At 41.0% G+C, this 23,256-nt stretch overlaps 1 protein-coding gene across 1 annotated transcript in view; it reads right to left on the reverse strand.

Moving 5' to 3' along the window:
• The window catches only part of HTR2A (5-hydroxytryptamine receptor 2A), a 54,536-nt gene extending 38,245 nt beyond the window's left edge, over nucleotides 1-16,291 (reverse strand). Inside the window, exons 1-2 of the mRNA XM_021697932.1 lie at nucleotides 15,644-16,291; nucleotides 12,684-12,884 (exon numbers count right to left, since the gene is read on the reverse strand). Coding sequence (XP_021553607.1) covers nucleotides 12,684-12,884; nucleotides 15,644-16,055 — 613 coding nt within the window. The 5' untranslated portion in view covers nucleotides 16,056-16,291. The remainder of the gene's footprint in view (nucleotides 1-12,683; nucleotides 12,885-15,643) is intronic.
• Nucleotides 16,292-23,256: the final 6,965 nt, after the last annotated feature.

Consider the following 23,256-nt stretch of genomic DNA (forward strand, 5'->3'; position numbering starts at 1 on the left):
TTGGCTCATTACTGGTCAGTTTTGCAAACATGTATTGAACACCTACTGTACTAGGGATGAAGAACACAGACAAGTAAGACATGGCTTCTCCCTACCCTTAAGTTAAAAGCCTGGTGGGGCGCCTGGGTGGCTCAGATGGTTAAGCGTCTGCCTTCGGCTCAGGTCATGATCCCGGGGTCCTGGGATCGAGCCCCACATCGGGCTCCTGGCTCGGTGGGGAGCCTGCTTCTCCCTCTCCCTCTGCCTCTCTCCCTGCTCATGCTCTCTCTCTCTCTCTCTCTCAAATGAATGAATGATCTTAAAAAAAAAAAAACCTGGTATGTTCTGCATGGTTGAGCAGCTGTGTACTTCTAGTAGAAATGCTTACATGGTTCCTTAAAAATACATGTACATGCAATGCACAAGTCTGAAATCTTGAGTATGAAATACAGTTCATGAGAATATACATTAAAAAATTTAAATTCTAAACTGATAGTTCAGGCAGTGCTTCTTGAGGTATACCAATTCCTGGGCTTCTCCATTTCTATTGAACAAGATTATCTGAGAATGGCTCTAAGCATATGCATTTTACAGTAATTTTTACTGTGCTTCCATTGTTTCCTTACAGAAAAGTCCTTCACAGACCCAAAGGAAGTTTTCATCCAAGGGTGAAATAAATGGTCTTCAGTTATGGGTTATCACTTTTGTCTGTTTCACATGGTTTCAGAAACTGATAGGATGGTTACTTAGGGATGCTTAGAGAAATACTTCACTTTTACAGTTTAGTCTTATTGTTCAGGTTTTTCAGTTTTCTTTAACATTCTTAATGTCTGGCTAAACGACAAAATACCTCACTCAAAATAGGCAGGTGAACAAGTGGCGGCTAAGACCTTTCAGGAAAGGGCTGGGTGGGGGCGGTTCTGAAGACCATTAACCAGAATCTGAAAGTTTTCCATTCCCCTGAGGAACGTTCCCTATTAACACTGTTCTGTAACTGCTTTCAATTTTGAGAAATGTGAACAGTCAAAAAGAAACCTCATTAATGAAAAATATTTCTTGCTTGACTTAAGGCGCTCTCCCGCTGAGTTTAAAGCCCCAAGTTACTGAAAAGACAAAAGTGTGACTTTTAGTTTTTGCCTGAAGTTAGTGAAATCCTCATGGACTGTATCTCATTCTTAGCTTCTGTGAACCAGCCTTGCCAAACCTGTTTCTATGGAAACAGATATTAAATCTGCATACTGAAAAAGCTACTCTAGAGATGTGTATGCAAACCTTTATCTGCTGTACTTGGCCAAGTGAGGTCCTGTACATAAAACAGCTGGGCATAGGTGGACCTATTAAAGATGACCTGTCAGGGGAAAAGGGACAAGGGCCTCTCAAGAAACCTTATTTCTCTCCCTCCCTTTATTTCCCTCTCCCTTCCTTCCACGTCTTCCTCCTTTTCTCATTCATGTACTTGATTCATTCAAACAGCATAATTGAGTGCCTACGTATGGCTAAATACTCTCATACTTTGTCTCCTAGGTGTCTGATTCCTTGGTAAATGGCTTTAGGAGACAAATCCAAAGAAATAGTGTCTTCAAGTATATGTGGGGAGCATGTGTGTTAAACCAGAATGATAGGGCATGGTTGGCCAATTTGCATCTAAGAATGGTGATGCTGGAATAGAGTGGCTGGAGTCATGATAGAATGCTGGCAGAATTGTACAGGAAGGTGCTGGGAGATATAAGAGGAATCTCTCCTTTCCCTTGAATTAGAGGAACCACAGATACATGGTTTATGGTACATCATGGGCATTTACCAGGGATTCAGTAGCCAGTGCCTAAAACAAAGACACAACCAGTGGACCAAACAAGACCACAAAAAAGATCAACTTTCTTCCAGACAGGCTTGAGTTATCTTTCATTGGATGAAATGAAATTTTAATAACCTTTAAAAAACACAGGTGGGTTAATTGCTGTATCAGAAGTGAAAAGCACCCCTGAATAAACAGACTGTGGGTTTCTGTATCCTGGATGATTTCCAAAGTTCCTATATCAAACGTGTAAACTGGGTGGTTTCCTTAAATGTGGTGGGAATTGGTCACATCTTAACCATTTGAATGTAGCCTGTAAATATGGTTCCTTGTATAAACCTTCAGTGGTTCATTTGGGAGTTAATAAAGGAACAGGGAAAAAGAGCTAGTATTGAAAGCAATTAATCCATAGAATTAAATACATAAAAGGATAGTAAGGAAAGAAATATTTTTGAATCAGGACCATGTCCAGACGTGTGTATACGATCCTGAAATTCCTTTCACTGATTAAACAAAATGCATTGGTCACAATCAACTAGAACAACCCAAGAAAAGAATTTGCTCTTATTAGTAATTCACAAATGGAGGACAGTAGATTAGAAAAAATGAGAAGGGCTAAAACAAGAGAAGCTGCAGCAAAAGTTTGAAGAGCAAACGGAGTCAAAGGATATCCAAGTGAAAGGGGACTGAGGCATTCTCAAAGGGCTGAAATCTGAGGGAGCTTTGCTTGGTATGACTCACTTGCTCCTCTCCTGCTTGTACTCTGCACTGAATGATAATGGTGAGGTTCGGGTTAGCACGGATTGGGTGCTGGTCTGGAAAGGCAGGAGGGATGAAGGGCAAGTTTGCATTCTCTGTAGTCTGAGCTGCTGGATTCTCACATTGAGAAAGTACTCTTGTATTACTTGAGTACATTATTAGTCTCCTAGATATGACTAGGAAGCAGGAAGGCTTTGGTGACCTTGAACAGTAAAAAGGGCAGCCAAAGCTGGATGGTGCTTTGAGGTGTGAACAATGTGACAAAATGCAGCAAGCTAAGGGTAGAATCATTAGGGGAGTTAACGTAAATCAGAGATGGATGGGGAGGATTTTGAAGATACTTTGGGGAAGCACAGGAAGTAGAGACAAAGTACAGAAGAACGTGGATGGTCCTGGCATGCCTGTTTGGAAACTGGAAATTGAAAGCAGAATTGGAAAGTAGAAGTAGGGAAAAGGGTAATTAGCTTTAATGGCCTTTTCATAGAGGAGAATGGGATAAGGCCTTCTGGTTGGAGAATGAAGGTCTGAGGTTGAGAAAAGTAAATAGGAAAAAACTTGAAAGTTGCACTAGGGACAGACCAAAGGACTGACCACAACAAAGGGCAGGCAAATTTGGAAGACAGATATGTGGCACCATGTGATACAGTATGAGACTTTCTCCAGCAGCTGTTGGTTATGTGGGTGCAGTAACCATAAGGGGTGGTGGTCTGAGTGATCCAGGGTTGAGGTTTTGTTAGGCCAATGAAGGAACAAGTACTAGGATATGAAGGGTGCTGGTGATAACCTATCGGAGGATCTACCACAGCCCCTGACTTGAGGGTTCCTACCTTCTAGCCCAGAAAGGATGGTTAGATCTGGAGAAAGTGGAAGGCTCCATAACTTGCACGGCCCGTGGGCAGTAAGGGGCAGTATATGGATGCTAGTCCTCTGCTCTCAATATCCGGAAGTAACAAAATTCTCAGTCCTGCCCCTCCTTTCCTTCCTCATTTTCCTTGAGAGAATGATCAAAAGAGCAAAAAAGTCCATGAAGCATGCCAAAGTAGCAGACTGATAAGGCACAGAGCACTTGTTTACCACCAAATCACTTCTTAATTTTTCTCACCAGTTTCCAGTAGCCCTGGAGAGTTTATGCTAAGTGCTGTTTTATTGAGCATATTGTGCCATGGCTATGGCTGAGCCTGCCATGCAGAAAGAAGTCAGCTGTCATTCTGGCAGGTTTTGAGCTACTTGGGCCATTAAAGGGCCTCTTACCCATGGACAAGTGTGCTGAAGGACAACCAAGGATGTGTCCTCCAAAAGCATAGCCTTTCTATGATGTTTCTAAGTATGAAGTGCTGGTCAGCAGGGGAGAGGTCCCTACATTCTGCACCTGTGGGCAGAAGGGGAAAGGACCATGGTACTCCAAGAGCTAAGAGACAGTGGGCTGAGTGGGTAGTGGCTCTGCAGAGCCTTTGTTTCAGGGCTGTGACAGTATGGCCGGCCACTTAGCAGCTGTCTGGTGCCATGATACTCTTGGGAAGGACTGCAATCTCCATGTGGCTGTTAGCATTCCTGCTCCTAGATACTGGCCCACTCACCTGCAGACTGAGATGGTGCCCAGAGCTCCTTCCTAGCCTTCTGGATAGGACATTGCCATATGGTGGAAGCAAAAAGAAAAAAAGACCATTTTTGCCTCACCCAGGAGGGAGAATGAGTCAAGAAACCAAGAGAAAAGAAAAGTTAGATTAATTCCTCAAGTTTGCCTTTGTGTCCTGCTAGGTGCTAGCCTACATTATGATCTCCCAGCAGTGGAAAAGAGGTAACCCATTTGTTTCCTGTTCTGGTTGCTTGATGAATCTCTGGACTCTACTTCCTAGGCTGGCTGACTCCTGGCAATAAGGGAGTTGGGCATAAACCTGACAGGTCCCAGAGGAGAGAATCCTAGGACGACTCCATATACTTTGTTTCAGCTGGGAATCCCCTCAGGCATGAAGGCCAACAGAACACTGGATTTAAGCACATTTTATTCAGCTGATTCACTTTGTATTTTTGCAAGTATTTCTTTCAGAAGATAGTATATGATAGAAAAATTAAGCATAGTTCACTATTCTTGGGCTTAAATTGCATGTGACTTAAAATTCTAAATGCTAAAATCTTGTTTTTGTTTATGTACATTCACTTCGTTCTACATAGAATGAGTGCTCACAAACACACAAAAATAGAAAAGACCAAAAAAGTACACAGGTATGCCACCCAAAAGAAAGTTTACTTATAAAACTACATGGGGTTTCAATAAAACCATTTTATTTTTCAGAAACTAGATAGAAGCTGATTTCTAAAACTCAAAGCACATGAAAATGGTCATGAAAAGTCTGAGAAAGAGTTGATCTAAGGTAATAAATGCCATTATATATTCTCAACTGAAAGTATATTCTGGGTAAGAGTAAACTGATCAACAGAACAAGTCCAGAAATAAACCCAAATATATATGGGAACTTGGGTTATGATAAAGTGGCATATCAAATCAGTGGGGAAATGGTAAAAGTAGCTGTGTAGAAAGAATAAGCTCACAGGTTAAATTCTAAGTGGTTCAAAGACTATAATATAAAACCTATAAAAGTAATGGAAGATTTTTTTAAACTTTCTAGTGGGAAAGGCAAGCTCAGTAATGATTCAAAATTCAGAAAACCTGAAGAACATACATAAAAAAAATCCTATAAAAACAAAAATTCATGTGGAAAAACCCACCAATGTCAAATGGGTAGTAACACACTGGGAATACCTAGATAAATTGTGAAAACAGACAAGAAGCTAATCCTGCTAATTTGTTAGGAAGAAACCAAGAACCTGACAGAAAAGTTTACATGTTGTAACGCTTATGACACAAACCCCATATTTACTCAATCAGTAAACCTCATGGCATAGGTACTGTTACTAAAATTTATTCATTGGGAACCTAAGGTAGCGAGGTTAGTAACTTGCCCTAGGTCCCACAGTTTAGGAGCGACAGAGCCAGATAATCTGACTCCAGACATTTAGCTTATAACCAAGATTTATGACCAATCTATACAAAATGGAAATTTGTTGATAGACAAAAAGATGCTCAAAGTCCTCTCTAAAAAAAAAAATTAAGCATAGTTCACTATTCTTCAAAGTTTCTTCTTTGTTCTTCAAAGTTTCTTCTTCTTCAAAGTTTCTTCTTTGTCCTTCAAAGTTTCTTTATAAATCTGCACTAAGACAGTAAATTTCTGACGTGCCTAAAGGCAAGAGTTGTACCTGGTGACCTAAGCATTCAACTGAGGATTTATGCAAAGGTGTCCGTTTGTGAAGACAAAGGTTCTGAATAAATGTGACAGCTTGTTTTTATCCTGTTACAAAAGTAGTGGTAATGTAGAGAATAGTAGTCATGAATAGAATTTTTTTCCCTCCCTGCTCAAGGCTATCTGGACTTGTGATACTTCAAAAATTACCCCATGAGCTGCAAATATATTTCTGAAATAGAAGAAAAAAATTTTAATTGGGGTCTTTGCCTGTCCTAGGACAACGTGAAAAATAGTCCTTTTCACTTTAATCTGTACCTTTACCTGCTAAAGATAGGGAATAAAGTATTTTCTTACATGATGTTAGCAAGGCAATCGTTGTGAGGAAAGCGTTTGCTCATTTTTTTTTATATTGTAGTGAAGTCATGGTTACCTCTGATCATGGGAATTGGGTTTATGAAAGGATGATGAAATCCAGAAAATCCTAGATTCATTCTTAATCTAATGCGTCAGTCTTTCTGTCATCAGCTCTTTACTCAGAGCTCACAAATAGAAAGTACATTTGATTTGTGATTATGTTCATTTTCCTCAGAATTGGATGAAAGCCTTGGCAACAGTAAAATGACCAAGCTGGTAGCAGTAAGCAGGGGGATGCAGCAAATTTCAGAAATTTGCTGAAATTTCAAGTGCAGGAAACCTTGAGTCATCTAGGCTGTGGTTCCCAAGGTTGCCATTTGTTAGAACCTAGCAGACTTGGAAGGTCATCCACCTTCTCCATGAAGCCTTCTCTCCCACACCACAGATGTTACGATGATCAAAACTGATGCATTTATAATATTTGTAACAAAACTATACAGAAGGCTACAGGGGAAAACATAATGTTTTTTCTAATTTCCCCTTCTTGACAAATGTGAAGTCCTCAGATTCTTCCTGCTAACAGATTTACATAAATTATTCCTATTTTACCAGAATGGGCTCAGACCATCCATACCACCCTGAAATCTTGATTTTTTGCATTTACATCATGGACATTTTTCCAGTTGAGTATCCAATAACCCCACCTCAATATTCTTAAGAGTTATAAAATGTTCTGTAATTAGGATAAAAACAATACAGTGAACCATAATCTTTTCTGCTATTTTCCAAGACTTCTGAGTTAAATGTCCTTACATCTACTTTTATTTTTCTGTAGGACAGTCTGAGGTAGGATTGGTAAGTCAAATTTTAACAACTTTGGCTACACTGTCCAAGAACAAATCATATTCACAAATAAGAGCATACATAGGGCATCACTCTGGGTGTTTCCACTTATTTGAATTGTCTTTTTATTTACTGAAATGTAGGTACTCCTTGTATGTTGGGAACATCAACCCTTGGTCTGTTCATACACACTAAAACCTTCTTTTGACTTGGCTTATATTGATTTTAGCCATAAAACTTTCTCATGTAGTAAGCAATGTCTATATCTTTATAGTTTGTGTATTTCTTTGACTTGCTTAAAAAGCTATTGCACTATTAAGTTATTTTAAAATTATGGAGAAGTCTAAATTGGGACTCAGGGTGAATGAGGAAATAATACAACCTAGTTGATTATTTATGATCTTCTAATAGAAATATCAGCGCAATTGTTTGGGATGGGACTGCAATAATAAAAGGAATGGAAAAGCCAAATAATTCAAACTGATTGGGATGGGGTTAAGGAAAGAATGACCTTGGACAAGTCAGTAAATGCATGAAATAAGGTAAATGAACTGCTAGAAAATATATGAAATAGAAGATGGGAAGAATAAAATTGATTTTTGTTAATTGTGATAGTAGCATAGGATGAATTTATCAAAAGGCAGAGGTAGGAAAATTGTGTTTTAAAAATGTGAAAATATATGGGGTGCCTGGGTGGCTGTCTGTTAAGTGTCCACCTCTGGCTCAGGTCATGATCCCAGGGTCCTGGGATCGAGCCCCACATTGGGCTCTCTGCTCAGCGGGGAGTCTGCTTCTCCCTCTGCCTCTCTCCCACCCAACTTGTGCTCTCTCTCATGCTCTTTCTCAAATAAAAAAAAAAAAATCTTAAAAAAAATATGAAAGGAACAAAGACATGACAAAAATGAAGAGATGAGAAAAGATGCAAGGGAGAATTTCAAATGAGGAAGAGGTATGGTAATACTAATTTCAAATAAGGCAGAACTCAAGGACCAAAACCTTGTCTCAGGGGTTAGAGAAAAAATTGAAGTTAGGGCTACCAAGGTAGCCGGGATTTCAGGAATTAAGATTCTGGAGTGAAGGGAAGGAAGGTATTAGTAGGAGCCCCTTTTCCCATTTAGCCATTTACCAGGTTGTTAGAGGGATAGACTGAGAGGCTGAGTACCTGAAGAGTCAGTAGCAGTCTTGTAGTGCTGAGGGGGTGGGAGTTTGGAGTTCTTCAAAATGGAGAACACCTCAGGCTTTCATTTGAAAAAATGAAGGAATATACCCTAGGTGTAAGGGTAAACTAAAAAACAGTGCTTATGAAAAGCCAGCCTAAAATAAGCTCAATCCCTGACTGGATTAAGGGGATTTAATTGCACTTGGCTGCTAAAGCTAAGGAACACCTCTCTGAACAAGAATATTAACAGTTTCTTTTTTCTTATGGTATCTAGTATTCAATAAAAAAATTACCAGGTGTACTAACAGTCCAAGGGAAAAAGACCCCAGAAAATAGAATATCTCAGGTAATCAGCTGTCAAGATATCTGTGATTAACCTTTAAGAAAACAGATGAAAATATGGAGAATTATTTCAGAACTAAATACAATAAAATGGGAATTTTAAAACTAGAAATACAGTGACCTATTAAGGCTACAACACATCTGTTGAGCAGCAAATTTGAAGTAGCTGGTGAGAGGATTAATAATCCAGAAGATAAAGGAGCAAAACTACCTGGACTAAAGACTTAAAGGTGAAAAATGTAGAAAAGTTATTTGAGTCATAACCATGGGTAACATTTCTACCATCTGTGAAACTGGAGTCCAAGAAATGTGTTGGGGAGAAAGAATGTGGCAGGAGCAACACTTGAAAAGATAATGGCCAAAAATGTTGCTAAATGAAAAAAAGACATTGAGTAAAAAAATGAAAGAATGAATATAAACACCATGCAGGACAAACCCAAAGCTAACAGACATCTAGGCACATTCATGGTAAAATTGCTAAGATACAAAGAAAAAAAAATCCTAAAGCAGTAAAGGGTGGCAAGAGATGGTGGTTTCTAAGGGACACTGCTAAGTCTGACAGCTGAGTTCTCATTATCAAACAAAATTCTATAAGCTAGAACTTTGGAATGCCCCTTCTAAATGGCCAGAAAACCTGAAACCTTGAGTTGTATATTGAGCAAAAAAATATGCTTAAAATGAAGGCAAAATAAAGAGGGTTAGAAGAACAAGCTGAAAGAAAACGACATGGTTACTCTAAAATTCAGAAGTAAGGACTATGAATCATGGAAATGACAGGCAGAATCATGGAAATGACAAAAGCAATGGAAGGCAACAGAAAGGATCAACATGTGGGAAATAGTAGAACACTTATGTCCTATGGGTTTTAAAAGGATACTTAAAATTAGACAATAGGAAAAAACATGAAAGATAGGGATAAATGGAGTTAAAATATTCTAAGGTTTTTCCATTATCTAAGAAATGATAAAATTTGTTAGACTGTATTAGGTTAAAAAAAAAAATCACAAGGATTTAAAAGCATGGATAACAAGCTTATAAAGGGGAACAATGAATTCTTGATCAGGCCATAAGGCAAGGATAGAAACTAGAATATAGAACAAATGGGACAAAAGAAATAAGTAACAGGGTAATTTTAAACCCAAATACTATGGCCTCCATTAAATATAAATGGAGTAAATATTCCAGTTAAAAGATTGGATTAAAAAAACTTTGTGTTGCTTATAAGCAATATACTTTAAATATTAAATCAGAAGTGACAGTAGTAAGACGGAATAAGAAATATTCAGAAAATGACCAAAAGAGAACTGGCATAGCTATACTAATATCAGATGAAGTAGATGTAAAGGCAAGAAGAATTGCATTTAGTAATGAAGAATCAATATAAAAGATGATTTCAACTTTCTACGTAGCTAATAATCCAAGACAAGGTAGAAATTGTAGGAAACCACTGAAAAAAGTTTAGAGTTGTAATTAGAGAACATTTAAAAAGATACCAGGATGAGAGAACTTTAGAACTAAGTTCTATATAATCTCTAAAGAACATTCCTATTTAAGAACATTCCTATTTAAATATTTGAAGACCACAGAGAAAAAAATAGTAATGCTCCAAATTTATTTAATATAGCTAAAAAGGAAGGAAAAAAAAAAAACCTTGTAAGAATGATAAACCAACAAAGTCCTCCAAAACCAATTTCGTTTATGAAGGTATTTCAGGAGTGCAAGGGCAGTTCAAATTCAATCTATCAAGAAAACAATATCAATTTGTCTGAGGGTTCTAGAGGGGAGGTGGGTGGGAGGATGGGTTAGCCTGGTGATGGGTATTGAGGAGGGCACATTCTGCATGGAGCACTGGGTGTTATGCACAAACAATGAATCATGGAACACTACATCTAAAACTAATGATGTATGGGGATTAACATAATAAAAAAATTTAAAAATTATCAGTTTGTCATCAATTTATTGATACATCAATAGATGCGTTTCAGGCTGTATTCATTGATAGAAGAACCTGTTAGATTGTATACACAAAATTCCATCTGGACTAAGTAAATGTAAAACAGAAGTGGAAACTAGGAGAAAATTCAGAATGTTTGTGATAAGCACCTTCAGGCTCTTGGTTAGAACTTTTTTTTTTTTTTAAAGCCTTTCCCAATTGCCATCTCCTGAGCCTTATATCTCAGACTTGTGGTATAGAGCCTAGGTATGTAACCTTAGCTCTTTTGTTTCCTTATTTGCCTTCCTCCACCACATTGTTGGAGGCCTCCAAATACAGATCTTACTCATCCTAGATATATTTAGTACTAAGCACATAGTAGCTATGTTGTAAGTATGGCCAAATTGATAGCTCTTCCTAGCACCCCCATAACCATTCCATCCTGCCTGTCTCCTGGACTGATAGCTGAATGGAGTGATGTCATTCTGTGTACCTTATCTACAGTTTATTTTCTGTAAGATGCTTTAAACATTGTGGGTTGGTTGTCTTTGCTCTGAAACAGCCCAGAAATAGCCTAGTGCTATTGAGCTTTACTAGGATGGGGCAAGGGGTGTCAGTATGGCAGAAGGTAAAAGATGGGTGATGCTCCCAGCATCTGTCTCACCAATGGGACTGCGTACAAAGGTAAAACTAGAATAAACCTGACTATAGCATGATTTTCTTTGTTTGCATTATTGGCCACCTTTGCTAATCACATGTGTTTCAGTAGTCCTCAACCCTGGTTGCACCTTACTCACCCTACCATGGACCAATTAAATCACGATGGTCCACAGGGGTTCTTAGGTGCAGCTGGGATGGAGAGCCACTAGTCCTTCATTCTCTTGCTCCTAATAAGAGTCTAAGATTACATGGGCCCAGAAACCACAAGCTGCATTTTTTTGGGGGAGGGGGGGAAGCAAAAATGGTTTCCTAAAGAAAGTGGTCATGCAGCAGTAAGCGCGATGCCAGAAGTTTGGAGTCCTAGCCCAGTCACTAGTTGGAGAGCTGATCCAGCAAGCCCCAAAACCTCTCTATGCTCTGGTTCCCTAGCTGATCAAATAAGCATAAGCTCTTCTATCCACCTCAACCTGTACTAGGAATTTTAAAATGGAAACCAGGTAAGACCCTTCAAAACTTTGAAAATCCTGCAAATGTAATTTGTTAACATTTCCATCATAAAATTGGCACTGTCCTATTTCCTAGCTGTGGGGTCTTTTCGGGTCATTTCACTTGAACCCCCGTTTGTTCATCCGTAAAATGGAGTTGCCTACTCTGTAGAGGACATCTTTAGCAGCAAGGCAAGCAATAGGAACTGAAAAACACAAAATATCCTATTGCGTTTGCTACTAACTTGGATTTTTATTACAAAGACTCAAGTTTTTGGTATCAAGCCTGCCATCAAATCCCACAGTCTCTCTCATGTTAGCAGATGCTGGAACCTATGTGGCCATAAGCAGGTGCAGTGTTCTTGCCTGAAAAGCTTTGTAACCTTAAAACAAATCCCAGGGAATTTTTGGTTACAAACCAAGCCTGCTGAGGTGACAGGTGCCATTGACTTAACTACCTGGGAGCTGCCCCTTTGGCTCCCATTACCTGGGCTTTCCTGCCTGTTGAGTGTGCGTGACAGGAGATTAATACTGGTGAGAGGTGAATGTGTAATCAAAGCAAGTGAAGTGGGTTGAAATCTTGTGTGCGGTGACCTAACAAGAGGAGTTACCGAGGCACTGGGCAGGCGGAAATGCCTTGCCCCTGAGCTAGTCCTGCCACCTTCCTCTGTCCTCACCTTCTGCCTCTGAGTTACAGCACCTGGTACCTTTCTCCAACCTCCGGAAGCTGTGTATTCTCCAGCATGGGGATCTGCCGTCTTAAACTGGCAACAAGTCCAGTGATGATAAATGGGGGGGTTTCTGGGGAAGCTCAAGATTTAGAGTAGTGAATTTGAAAGTGTGAGATGCGGAAAAAGCATTTGGAAGGGGCTATGGCACAGTTATTTCTAATTTTGGCTCTGTAGGTACATATGTTCTTAACTGTGCAAACTTACATTGTCAGCCAGTGACATTAATACTTTTTCTTCCTAAAGCAAATCTGATAATTACTACGTTACAACCTAGAGAGGACAATGACAAAACCCCCATAGAGTCAGGGTGTCAGGTTTCCGTGCAACGAAACAGAACAAGCCTCTTTGGAAGTCATCAGCAGTTATTTCAAATAAGCCCCTGAAACCCTATACCCACTTACCCACTGATATGGTCCAAACGGCAATTATTTTCAGAAAGGCCTTTGTTCTGGAGTTGAATCGGCTATGATGGATGGGGTTCTGGATGGCAACGTAGCGGTCTAGTGAGATGGCACAGAGGTGCATGATGGAAGCCGTGGAGAAGAGCACGTCCAGGTAAATCCAGACCGCACAGAGCTTGCTAGGCAGAGGCCACCGGTAACCTGGGATGCAGAAGGTTAGCGTTAATAAAGGCTATCAGGCCTCCCATGGTGTGTGGAACCGAGCCTGCCAGAAGTGTTTCCATTCGGGGGGTGGGGGGAGCGGTACGGGAAGTTGCAAAGGGCAACATCAGATATTTTCAAGATTTTAAAAAGCCTAAGAACAACTGTACTGAACAACGATAAGATCCTACTAGCTGATGAGCACAGGGTTTAAAAATTTCTTGTGGTTGGACTCCTATGCCAGAGTGTTGTAGTAAGCTTGGGTTGTCTTCAGGGTTTCTCTTCCTGTGTGTCCCCTAACGACATCTACCTTTTTTCTTTGTTTTTAATGAGTTAGAAGCCTCGATGTTGTTGGAGCTCCTCTATTAAAGCGCCTCTTCTAGGACACTGCCTTTACTTGTTCACATCTTTGACATCCTTTGGGTTACCTGAGGTTTAGCCCACCTCTTAATCACTATAACTGCTCAGTCTTGCACAGTGATGTCATTTAGTGGTCTCTCAATAAATGCTGTTGGTGTGAATGAATAAATGATGAACAAGTCCAGATGGAGAATATTTTTTGGAAAAATGAAAGATAATTGCTTTAGGGGTTCAACTCAAATTTGGGGTGTGTGTGTTGGGGGGGGGGGGAAATACGCAGAAAAGCATGGCATTCTTGTCCTGATGAGTGTTTCAGGGCAGTGGTTCTCAAACTTTAGCGAGCCTCAGAGTCTCCGAGGTAGGGTCTTAAAATGGTACTGCTGGACCCCACCTGGAGGTGCTGATTTTGTGACTGCAACAGGGCAGGAGAATTGCCATTTCTAACAAGTTTCCAGGTGGTGCTGCTGGTCCAGGGATAACACTTTGGCAACAGCTGCTTACAGCAGTGGTTGTCAGCCCTGGCTGCACTTGAGACTCAGCCGGAGAGCTTTTTCTCTAGGTCTTGGTGCTCAGCGAGGGTAGGAGGAGGTGGGCCCCAAATAAAGTGTTCCAGAGCTCTCCTGATGATCCCCAAATGAAGAGCACTGCAGGAGGCCCTTAATGCATATTCTAAGTTCCTGTTTTTGTTTTAAAAGGGATCAAATGGTTATATAAACCCAAATTAGCTTTGGTAACTGTATAAGCGATATTACATCTGAGTACGAGGGAAAAGGCAATCATAAAGATCTCCTTTTCTTTACAATAGTCCAGACCGACAAAGCCGAACAAGTTCCACATTTGCAAGTATACTCTACCAAAATGCCACCACCTATATTGAGGAAAGTAAAGGGTGTAGGATACAAGCCTAACTTCAAGTCACACTCTGCCTGGTCGAAACTGATGTTGGCCCTTGGAGTTTCCTCTGCAAAGAGGCAGCCGAGGTCCGGCCAGTCTGGTTTCCGAAGCAGGTATAGGGAGGGGGCATTTCCTTACTCCGCGGGGTGAGAGAGGACCGGTCCAGGGAGAGTTGCAACTCTGGCTGGAACTGGCTGCGTGCGGAGCGGCCGCCGCCAGGGGGCGCCGTTGCACCCCGAGCGGGAGGTAGCGGCCAGGTCCTACCTTCTTAACCCAGCTCAAGGGTGCCTGCTCCCCACCTGCAACTGGGGTCACCCCCGCCTCTGGCAGTGGTTTTGGTTCCCTGTCAGGACCTCTGGGAGCCCTGCATCACTCCCAGAGTTTGCCTTTGAGGCGGGGGTCGGGTCTTAGGAAGCGAGAACCTCTGCAGCCTGTCTGGGAAATGAGCAAATTTGATGAAATCATCTTGGTGTGACATTTGAGTGGTCAAACGGAGGTTGGCCTTGCAAGGAGCAGTATCGACCCCGTGCAAACCAGCACCTGTTCTTCATTGCCCATCTCCTTCCTCCTCCATACCCCTCAGCGCTGGGGTAATATATGTATGTATATAATTTTAGCCCTTAAGACTTGGCCAGAAAATCCCCGTTTACAAAGATCATAATGTATTTCTAGCTCTGGGTGATTGCTATGTGCTGTGTCAGCAGCCTAAATACTCTTTTTTTTTTTTTTTTTTTTTTAAAAAGAAATCCAGCTGTATTACTCATAATTTGAAAAGAGCATCACATTCTGCTTCCTGCCGAAGCCCTCCCAGTGTTTGCTGACTTGCTAAGGGGTTTGACTCTCTCAAACTGTTGAAGAAATCGAGATTAATGTCTTCCATTTGTTTTCTACCCTTCTCCAAACAAGACTGGAGGAGTTGATGTATATGTATTTTTAAAGAGTTGAGGGTATAATTCAAAGGCACACTTCCAAATTAGCTTCTCTGGGGTAGGGAACAATTGAAACTGCAGTAATTCATTTATTCGAAGGCAGAATCTGCATATTTTAACATTAAACCCACTGTACCACTAATGTTCTCCCTGCACATGTTCCAAGGTAATTGGGAAGGTTTTACCACTCCATTAGAGGTGCTGAAAACTGTGTGACAAAGATAAAACTGTGTTGTGTCCTGAAGGCTGGAATATTTGGGAATATGTAGAAGCGAAAATCAAGTGGATTCAGAATGACAGCTAAATTACTGCTTTATGACTGTATTGGGGGGCATTTAAAGGGACTACATAAAATGTACGTGTTTCAAAGCACAAAACTCTCCAAGGATAATAGGTTGTCTGATCTCTTAATATGTGAAAGCTCACTTTAAGATTTAACTAGTGTACCATGGTAGACCCTTGTCTATAAATAAACCCTTGTGTTTAGTTTGTCCCTTGAGCCCCAGCTCATCTGCTCATAACATGCACATGCTGTCTATTCCGTGTGGGTGCAGCTGGGAGGCTAATGCCACTCACCATACAGGATGGTTAGCATGGACACGGGCATGACAAGGAAACCCAGCAGCATATCGGCTATGGCAAGTGACATCAGGAAATAGTTGGTGGCGTTCTGCAGCTTTTTCTCTAGGGACACTGCCATGATGACGAGTATGTTTCCAGCAATGGTTAGAATAATCACTACAGCTGTCAACAAAGCAGACCAGTTTTTTTCCTGGAGATGAAGTAAGGAGAAGCATGGTGGTGAGAGACAGCCCTCACAGGAAAGGTTGGTTCGATTTTCCGAGTCCACTGTCCAGTTAAATGCGTCTGAAGTGTTAGCTTCTCCGGAGTTAAAGTCATTGATGTAGAGCCTTGGGTCCTCATTTAATTGCATTAAGGAGTTTGTAGTTGAGCTCAAAGAAGCATTTTCCTCAAAAAGAATATCCATTTCTAAGCCGGAATTTGTAGCAGATGAAGTAAAGAAAAACTAACAAGTTATAGCCTCAGCTCGCCATCCATCTTTCTGTCCCCACGCTTGGTCACACTGAAGCCGGTATACATGCTGAGCTCCTTTGGTCGCCTTTTTTCTCTCATTATTACAATGGGAGCTGAACTGCAGTGGCTCTTTGTATCTCCTTCCTTCATGGTGTTAGTGGAGTCTTGCTTAGTTTCTTTTTTTTTCTTCAAAGCAAGGTCAAAAAAAAGCAGAATGAACTTTTTAACCGAGCAGTTGTGGAGTTTTGAGCATTCAGAGAGAAAAATGTGATCCTGGCCAGAAAAGAAAAGTTTTGTAATTACCAGGAATCTCATTGAGCTCTATCTCATTCTGTTGGTTATGTTGATCACAGTAGTTTAGCCACAGCGGTATTAAAGCAGCATGCAATCCAAAAACAGTGGGGTGGTATGCATTCTACATGAAGAAAGTCAATTAAAAATACATCCAGTGTTAATCCCATAGTAATTGGATGTACTTGGGGTTATAGTTCTCAGTCTCTAGGCTGAATTGCCATAGTTGCTGTCGGGAATTTCCATTTGCATTATGCTTAGTTAATAGAAGAAGAAAAGTCTTACGCAAAGATTAGCCAACAACTTTCCACACTAGAAATTCTCATTGAAATGATAACGTTTTGGCCAAGCGTGATTTCAAGCCAGAAAGAAAATTAACACAGAAATAAAATACAGCAGCGTGAGAACTTACATTTGTCTTCAGGGTCCACACATGAGACATACTTTGCTGTTCTGTGACTTGCTGCATCTCCCATGGTAATTAAGCCAGGGTAGAGTCCCTTCTTCTCGAGTGTCCACAGGCATAATAGAGTAATTTGATTTCTGTTTTGCTGACTTCAAAAACTGCATGCAAGAGTAGAGCCACTTCCAGCCCTGCGCGGTCTGTGTTTGCTGGCTCTGCCCCCACTCGGCTGGGTTACTCCCTCCCTGTGCGGCTTGCCTGAGCGAGGCACACGTTCAGAAATCATTCATGAGCCCCTCTCCAAGTCACACAAAAGAAATCCCTCAGGAAAGTAGGGAGAGCTAGCTGCCTGTGCTAAAGGACTCGTGGTTTCCACGGGAATGGACCGGCTCTCGGGCTGCCTCCTTCACTTCCCCAGACCTCCCTCTATCTGTATGTCATAAACTGCAAGGTAGTAACAGCCAGGGAGGGCGGACCAAACACGCTGGATTTTTTTTTCCCCTTGTTTCTCTCTCTCTCCTTTTTTCCCCTCACACGTCAACATTGGGAAGTTTTGTTACGTTAGAAATCCCCTTTTATGCAGATGGCTAAGGCAGGTAAGCTGTGCCGTGAGGTTCTTAGTGTGAAGAGAGCACATAAATAAGGCTAGGAAATGGCATATCCCGGGAGCGCTGGAAGCATGCAGAACTTCCACCCAGAGCCCATAGTGCTTATGCCTGAAGTGCGGTTACCGACGCCAGCGACTTGGGCTCAGAGTGGCCAAGCACCTCCTGGGTGGTACTCGAGCTATTAGTAGTAGTTTTACTTATTAAAAGCATGCACCATTCAACTAATTTTCTCCAGAAATAAACTTACCTAGAAGTAATTCAAAACCTCACATGTGGAAGAGAAGTTTTTCAGAGAGCATTTTAAAGACCTCCTGCCTTCTTTGTTTAAAAAACAAACAAAAAAAAACACCCCTTCTCAGGTTTCTAAAGACTGCAGCTATGTGGCAGATACGTAAGTTATATATATGTATACACACTAGATCTCCTTATTTTTAGATGAAAAAAGGATTCTTCCCTGAAGAGTGGGGGGTTTCCTTTATCTTCACATTCTCCCTAGACAAGTTCTGTTACTTGTGTGCTTTCAACATGTCTTTGGACAAATTGGTACCTTCTTAGCAGGTGATTTTTCTCAGCTCTTGACCTAAAAATTCAGTTGCCTACTGAGACCTTCATCTGTGCTCTAGAAGACCTTGACCTCTGCATCTTTCTCCCATCCCCCTGCCTGCTTCTTGGTGCTTATCCCCACCCATTCTCTCCGTCAATGGAATCAGCATCTCTTCAGACAACTGGCTGTTAGCCAAGACTCTGCCTTCGTTCTTGCTGCCAGATTTTAGTCTCCAGTGCCACTTGCGTGTACACAGATTTCCTATCCTCCAGCCCACATCTTACCTGTCATCTGGGCTAGAGCGTCTCCCTCGTGGGAATTTGCCCTTTGTACCATCTCTTGGAGGAGAGTATGATTGCTGTGCATCTTGAGCAGGCAGCTGAAAGCCCAGGCTCTGGATTACAGCTCCTTAGTTTTGAATTCCAGCTCTGTAAGTCCAACAGTAGAACCCTGGACAATCGAGCTGTCTTCCTTAAGACTCTATATTCTCTCTCGTAAGTGGAATAATAGTAGTACCTCCCTCAAGGTGGTAGTGAAACTAAAATGGGGTCATGCATATAAATACTTAAACCCACATGTTTATAGGATGCTCTTTATGTTAGCCATTTTTATTAATCCCGTTTGATGTTGGGCGCCTTGGTGGCTCAGTCGTTAAGCATCTGCCTTCAGCTCAGGTCATGATCCCAGGGTCCTGGGATCGAGTCCCACATCGGACTCCCTCCTCGGTGGGAAGCCTGCTCTCCCTCTCCCACTCCCGCTGCTTGTGTTCCTGCTCTCTCTGTCTCTGTCAAATAAATCTTTTTAAAAAAAAATCCTGTTATTAAAACAAAATTGACATCCCTGTAATCAATTTGTGCTTCCATTCCTTTAGCCCCTCCCTTGAATGGGACACAACTTCCATCTTTGTCCCTCACTTTGTCTATCTGCTCCCACTTCCCAGCCTAGACTCCTGTTTCCTTCTATAAGCAGGCTACATGCAGACGAACTTGCAGGTTGATAATTTTAAAGCGTTTGTACTTGTAGTTCCCTGTGTCTGGAATGCTCTCACCACCCCCTCTTAGTATCCATCTGGCAAATTTCTACTCAGTTGTCAAGGCTCAGTTCTAAAGGTAAGTCCTCTGAATCCCACTCCTGCCACTTACCACCTGGGTGACCTTGACTAAACTGCTTCATTTCTGTGCCTTAATTTCCTTATCTGTAAATAAAGGTAATACCTACATGAGAGGATTGATTGAGAGTTGAAATGTACCAGGCATGTGTAAATGTGAGTGCTCTGTAAAGGCTAATCCTTGGTTTACAGATATCCACTTTCCATGGCTCTCCTTCCCCAGTGTAGGAAAGGACCATGGTACCTTCAGAAGCTTTCTATTCTATCAGGTCTCACCTTGCATGTAGGCAAAGACAACATTTGTCTTGTTAATGGTAATACACATAGTGCTTAGTTCTGTTTGTTGAATGAAATGTGTGACTGATAACTTACATGTCTGTCTGTATTAGACGGTGGACTTCTTAGTCCTCTCTCTACCTACAAGACCAAGCATGGTATCTCCTAATGGCAAGTTCTCAGTAAATGCATTTTGAAAGAATAAATGAGTTGACAGCCTATATTAAAAAGTATAGTCAGGGAGAAACAACCCTACTTCCTTTTTTATTTGTGCAATGGGATACCAAATTTTATTAAAGAGGGCAAAGGGAAATGTTAAAAATTCTGTTAGAAAATTAAGGCTTTTTGATAAATTTTTATGGCTTGCTGTGTTTTTCTTGGAGAAATCTGATGTTCTCAGGCTTGAGGTCTTCATGGACAGCCAGGTTTCCAATCATGACAAAGCTAGTCAATGAATTCCTTGCTGTATGATTTATATTGTGAAATAATTTTGTTAGTAGCCATTGGAGATTATTTGTAGTTTTATGAATACTTGTTCAGGACAAAGGAATATGTTAAAAAATCAGACCTCTGGCTACTAATAGTTAAATAGAGCTTGTCTATTAATAGCATGGGAGTTAGATTTGGTAGGAATGGTTTCTTGGAGGTCAGACACTCTCGAGTTTCGAAGAGGGATGTACATTTCCTGCTGTAGTGAACACTGGTGTGCAGCTCAGCTCCCCCTTCTGGACAGACACTCATTTTCCCTGCAGCTGGAAGTGTTGATGACTGATGGCTCTCAGCTGATTCTCGCTGTGAAAATTACCCTCAGCCGAAGAGGCCACCTTCCCCATAGTCAAGCATCTCCTCTAGAGCAGCCAGAATTGAACTGGTCTGTTGTGAGGATACAAAAGTCTGGCTTCCTTGCCTCAAGCCTGGACACTGCTGAAGGATCTCCTGGTACCAGAGTTTCCATGGGATCTGTCCAGGCCTTTGTTGAGACTGCATCACAGTTAATCTCCTCCCCCTCCCTAGTCCTGCCTTTCTTACCCCCCTGCAGGTATTGGTCTGGAGTTCTCAGCAATCAATCTCCCACACACAAGTCTATCTCAGAGTCGGCTTCCTGGGGAACCTAAGGCCTATATTTTTAAACCTGTGTTTTAACGCTTCAGTGCCACTCTGGATGAGTTGATTGTCTCATAGAAAACAAAATTATTGTATGTTGATGAAGACATTCTTCTCAGAAACTAGAAGTTCTTCAAAAGACAACTGGTTTTACTATCTACTTCCGTAGGGAATTTAAGGGCAACAACCCCAAAGTGAAGGTTATTTGTGGCACAGTTTCTTGAGTACCCAATTGGACTTTCTTTAGGGATATGTTTTGCAAACAGTTTAAGAGAATTGCTTAAATCAGGTGTTGATTTTTTTTTTTTTTTTTAATGTCTGTGGCGATATTTGTAGCCCTTAATTTTTTTTTCCAGTTAAAAGTTAGTGGCTTCTGAAACATTAGCACCTTACAGATGTTAGTATATGTGTGAAGGAAATTCCTTGAGCGAGTAAGCCTGGAACATAATGCATCCTATAGCCTCCTCTTAGAGATCTACGGTGTATATTAACATACTAAATGCGGTGAGAGAGAGTGCAGTGAAGAAATTTGTTGACCTTAATTTGCTCACTCCCCATCTATGCCCTAGAACACTGATTTCAGGACCCTTTTATTAATGTAATGAATGTAAAATGTAACCCAACTTAAAGTGTGAAGATATTAAGTATATAGTTCAAGTTTTGACAACTATACACCTGTATAACCATCCCCCAAATCAAGATAGCCACCCACACTTGTGGAAGTTCTCTCATGTTCGTCTAACCTTGATTTAAATGGAAGCATGTAGTATATACTCATTTTGGTTCTAGCTTCTTTTGCTCAATAATATGTTTGTGAGATTTACCCATGTTGCTGTGCATAAACTTTCTATGGATTGTAGTCTGAAAAACTTATGTGGCCTGGATATTTGGGAAATAATTTATTTTCTCTTGTTAAAAGAAACATGGACTAGATCCTTGGTCTGTTCTTTTTAGGTTTCTTTTCAAGACGATGCCGACCTTTACCTCTGCTCAGTGGCCTATATCTGATTTTATTTTGAAATGGCTGCATGGAATTCTTAAACTCCATGTTCTTTTTTAAGAATATGTCCCTGAGATTTATGCTGTCCAAATCTTATTAATAGTCTGAGAATGAGAACAAATTTTCATAGAAGATTTCCTGAATGATAAATAATCCTATTCCTTCCTTTGGATGTTCCAGTTCTCAGGTTTGGAACAAACCAGATTGCTTGATCACTGCATGCCTGGAAAACAAGGCTTTAAACTGCCTTCTCTTAGACCATTGACTTGTGTCAAAAGAAGCAACTACTTGGAATTAGCTACTGACTCTTTTCTTTTAAATCTTCTCATGGGGTATTCAGTTTAACAATACTCATAAAAATAACAGACAACCTTTGAGTGCTATACTCTTGCCTTAATTCATGTACTTAAGTAGTTGGTGGTAGCAAGTAGGAGTACAGGGGTGTAGGGAGGAGGTATAAACTTGGTGATCAATGGCATGTTGGTGGTATATAAAGTGTGAAACTGGGTGAGATCATCTAGGGGGAGTGAGTGGAAATAGAGAAAGGAAAAGAGGTTTGAGGAATGGGCCCTGGAGTACTCCAGTATTTTGAGGTTGGGGAAATCTAGAGGGAACTACTCAAGCAGAAGGAGAAGGAGCAGCCAGTGAGTAAGGAGGGACACAGAGTTATATCCCAGAAGTCCGGTAGAGAAAGACAGTGGCGGGGGGAATGTACTCAACTGTCAAACACTCCTGATGAGCTGAGTGTGAGAAATAAGAAAGGACCATCATGTTTGTCAAAATGGAAGCTTTTGGCTTTGATTAGAATGAAGGGGTGGAAATCGGAGGGGGAGCGGAGAACCATGGGAGACGATGGACTCTGAAAAACAAACTGAGGGTTCGAGAGGGGAGGGGGGTGGGGGGATGGGTTAGCCCGGTGACGGGTATTAAAGAGGGCACGTTCTGCATGGAGCACTGGGTGTTATACGCAAACGATGAATCATGGATCACTACTACATCAAAAACTAATGATGTAATGTATGGTGATTAACATAACATAAAAAACACGAGCAGTTGAAGTAAGAGCTCAACAACATAGATAAAAGAAAAAGGAATAGGAAGAAGTGGTAAGTGTAGACAGTGTAGACAATTACTTTGAGGATTTTTCTTGGAAAGCAAATGGAGTTATAACTGATGGGATAAGAAGCAAAGAGGATTTTTCAAGATAGGATACATTATAACATGGTTTTGCGATGGAATGATCCAGAAGAAAGGGAGAAATGGACAATGCAATAGAAGCAGGAGATAATTGCTGGAATGATCTTGATTTGAAGAGAAGGGATGGATTTTAAAGGTTTGAAAGAGGTAGAAGATTCAGCAAAAAAATTCCTTTGAGAAATGGTAAGGCAACTAAGAGAGTCTGGTGTCCTAGAACCCAAAAGAAAAAAATGATTTCAAGAAAAAGCCTGAGGTCTACTACATTGAGATGTCTATTAAGATGAAAGCATAGGTGAGTCCATTGGATTTAGCATACAAGTTTTGGATAGATGTCAGATCAGTTTTGGGTGCGTTAAACTGGAGATATAACAAATAACTGTCTTATAACACAGTTGAATGTAAGGATCCAGAGGAGAATGGGAGGTCCAGGCTGCAGATAATAAGTTAGGATATGGTGAGTATATAGATGGTATTGGAAGTCATGAGATATTTAAGAAATGTCATCCTATCGAAGGAGAGTAAGAAGCAGTCTGAGAACTGAACCCAGAGATACCTCAACATTTAGAGGTGAGGGAGATGAGAAAGAACCTGCCAAGGACACTGGGGTGGGGGTGATAAGGAAG

The sequence above is a fragment of the Neomonachus schauinslandi genome, chromosome 3 (assembly GCF_002201575.2).
Source record: "Neomonachus schauinslandi chromosome 3, ASM220157v2, whole genome shotgun sequence".
Lineage (NCBI taxonomy): Eukaryota > Metazoa > Chordata > Mammalia > Carnivora > Phocidae > Neomonachus > Neomonachus schauinslandi.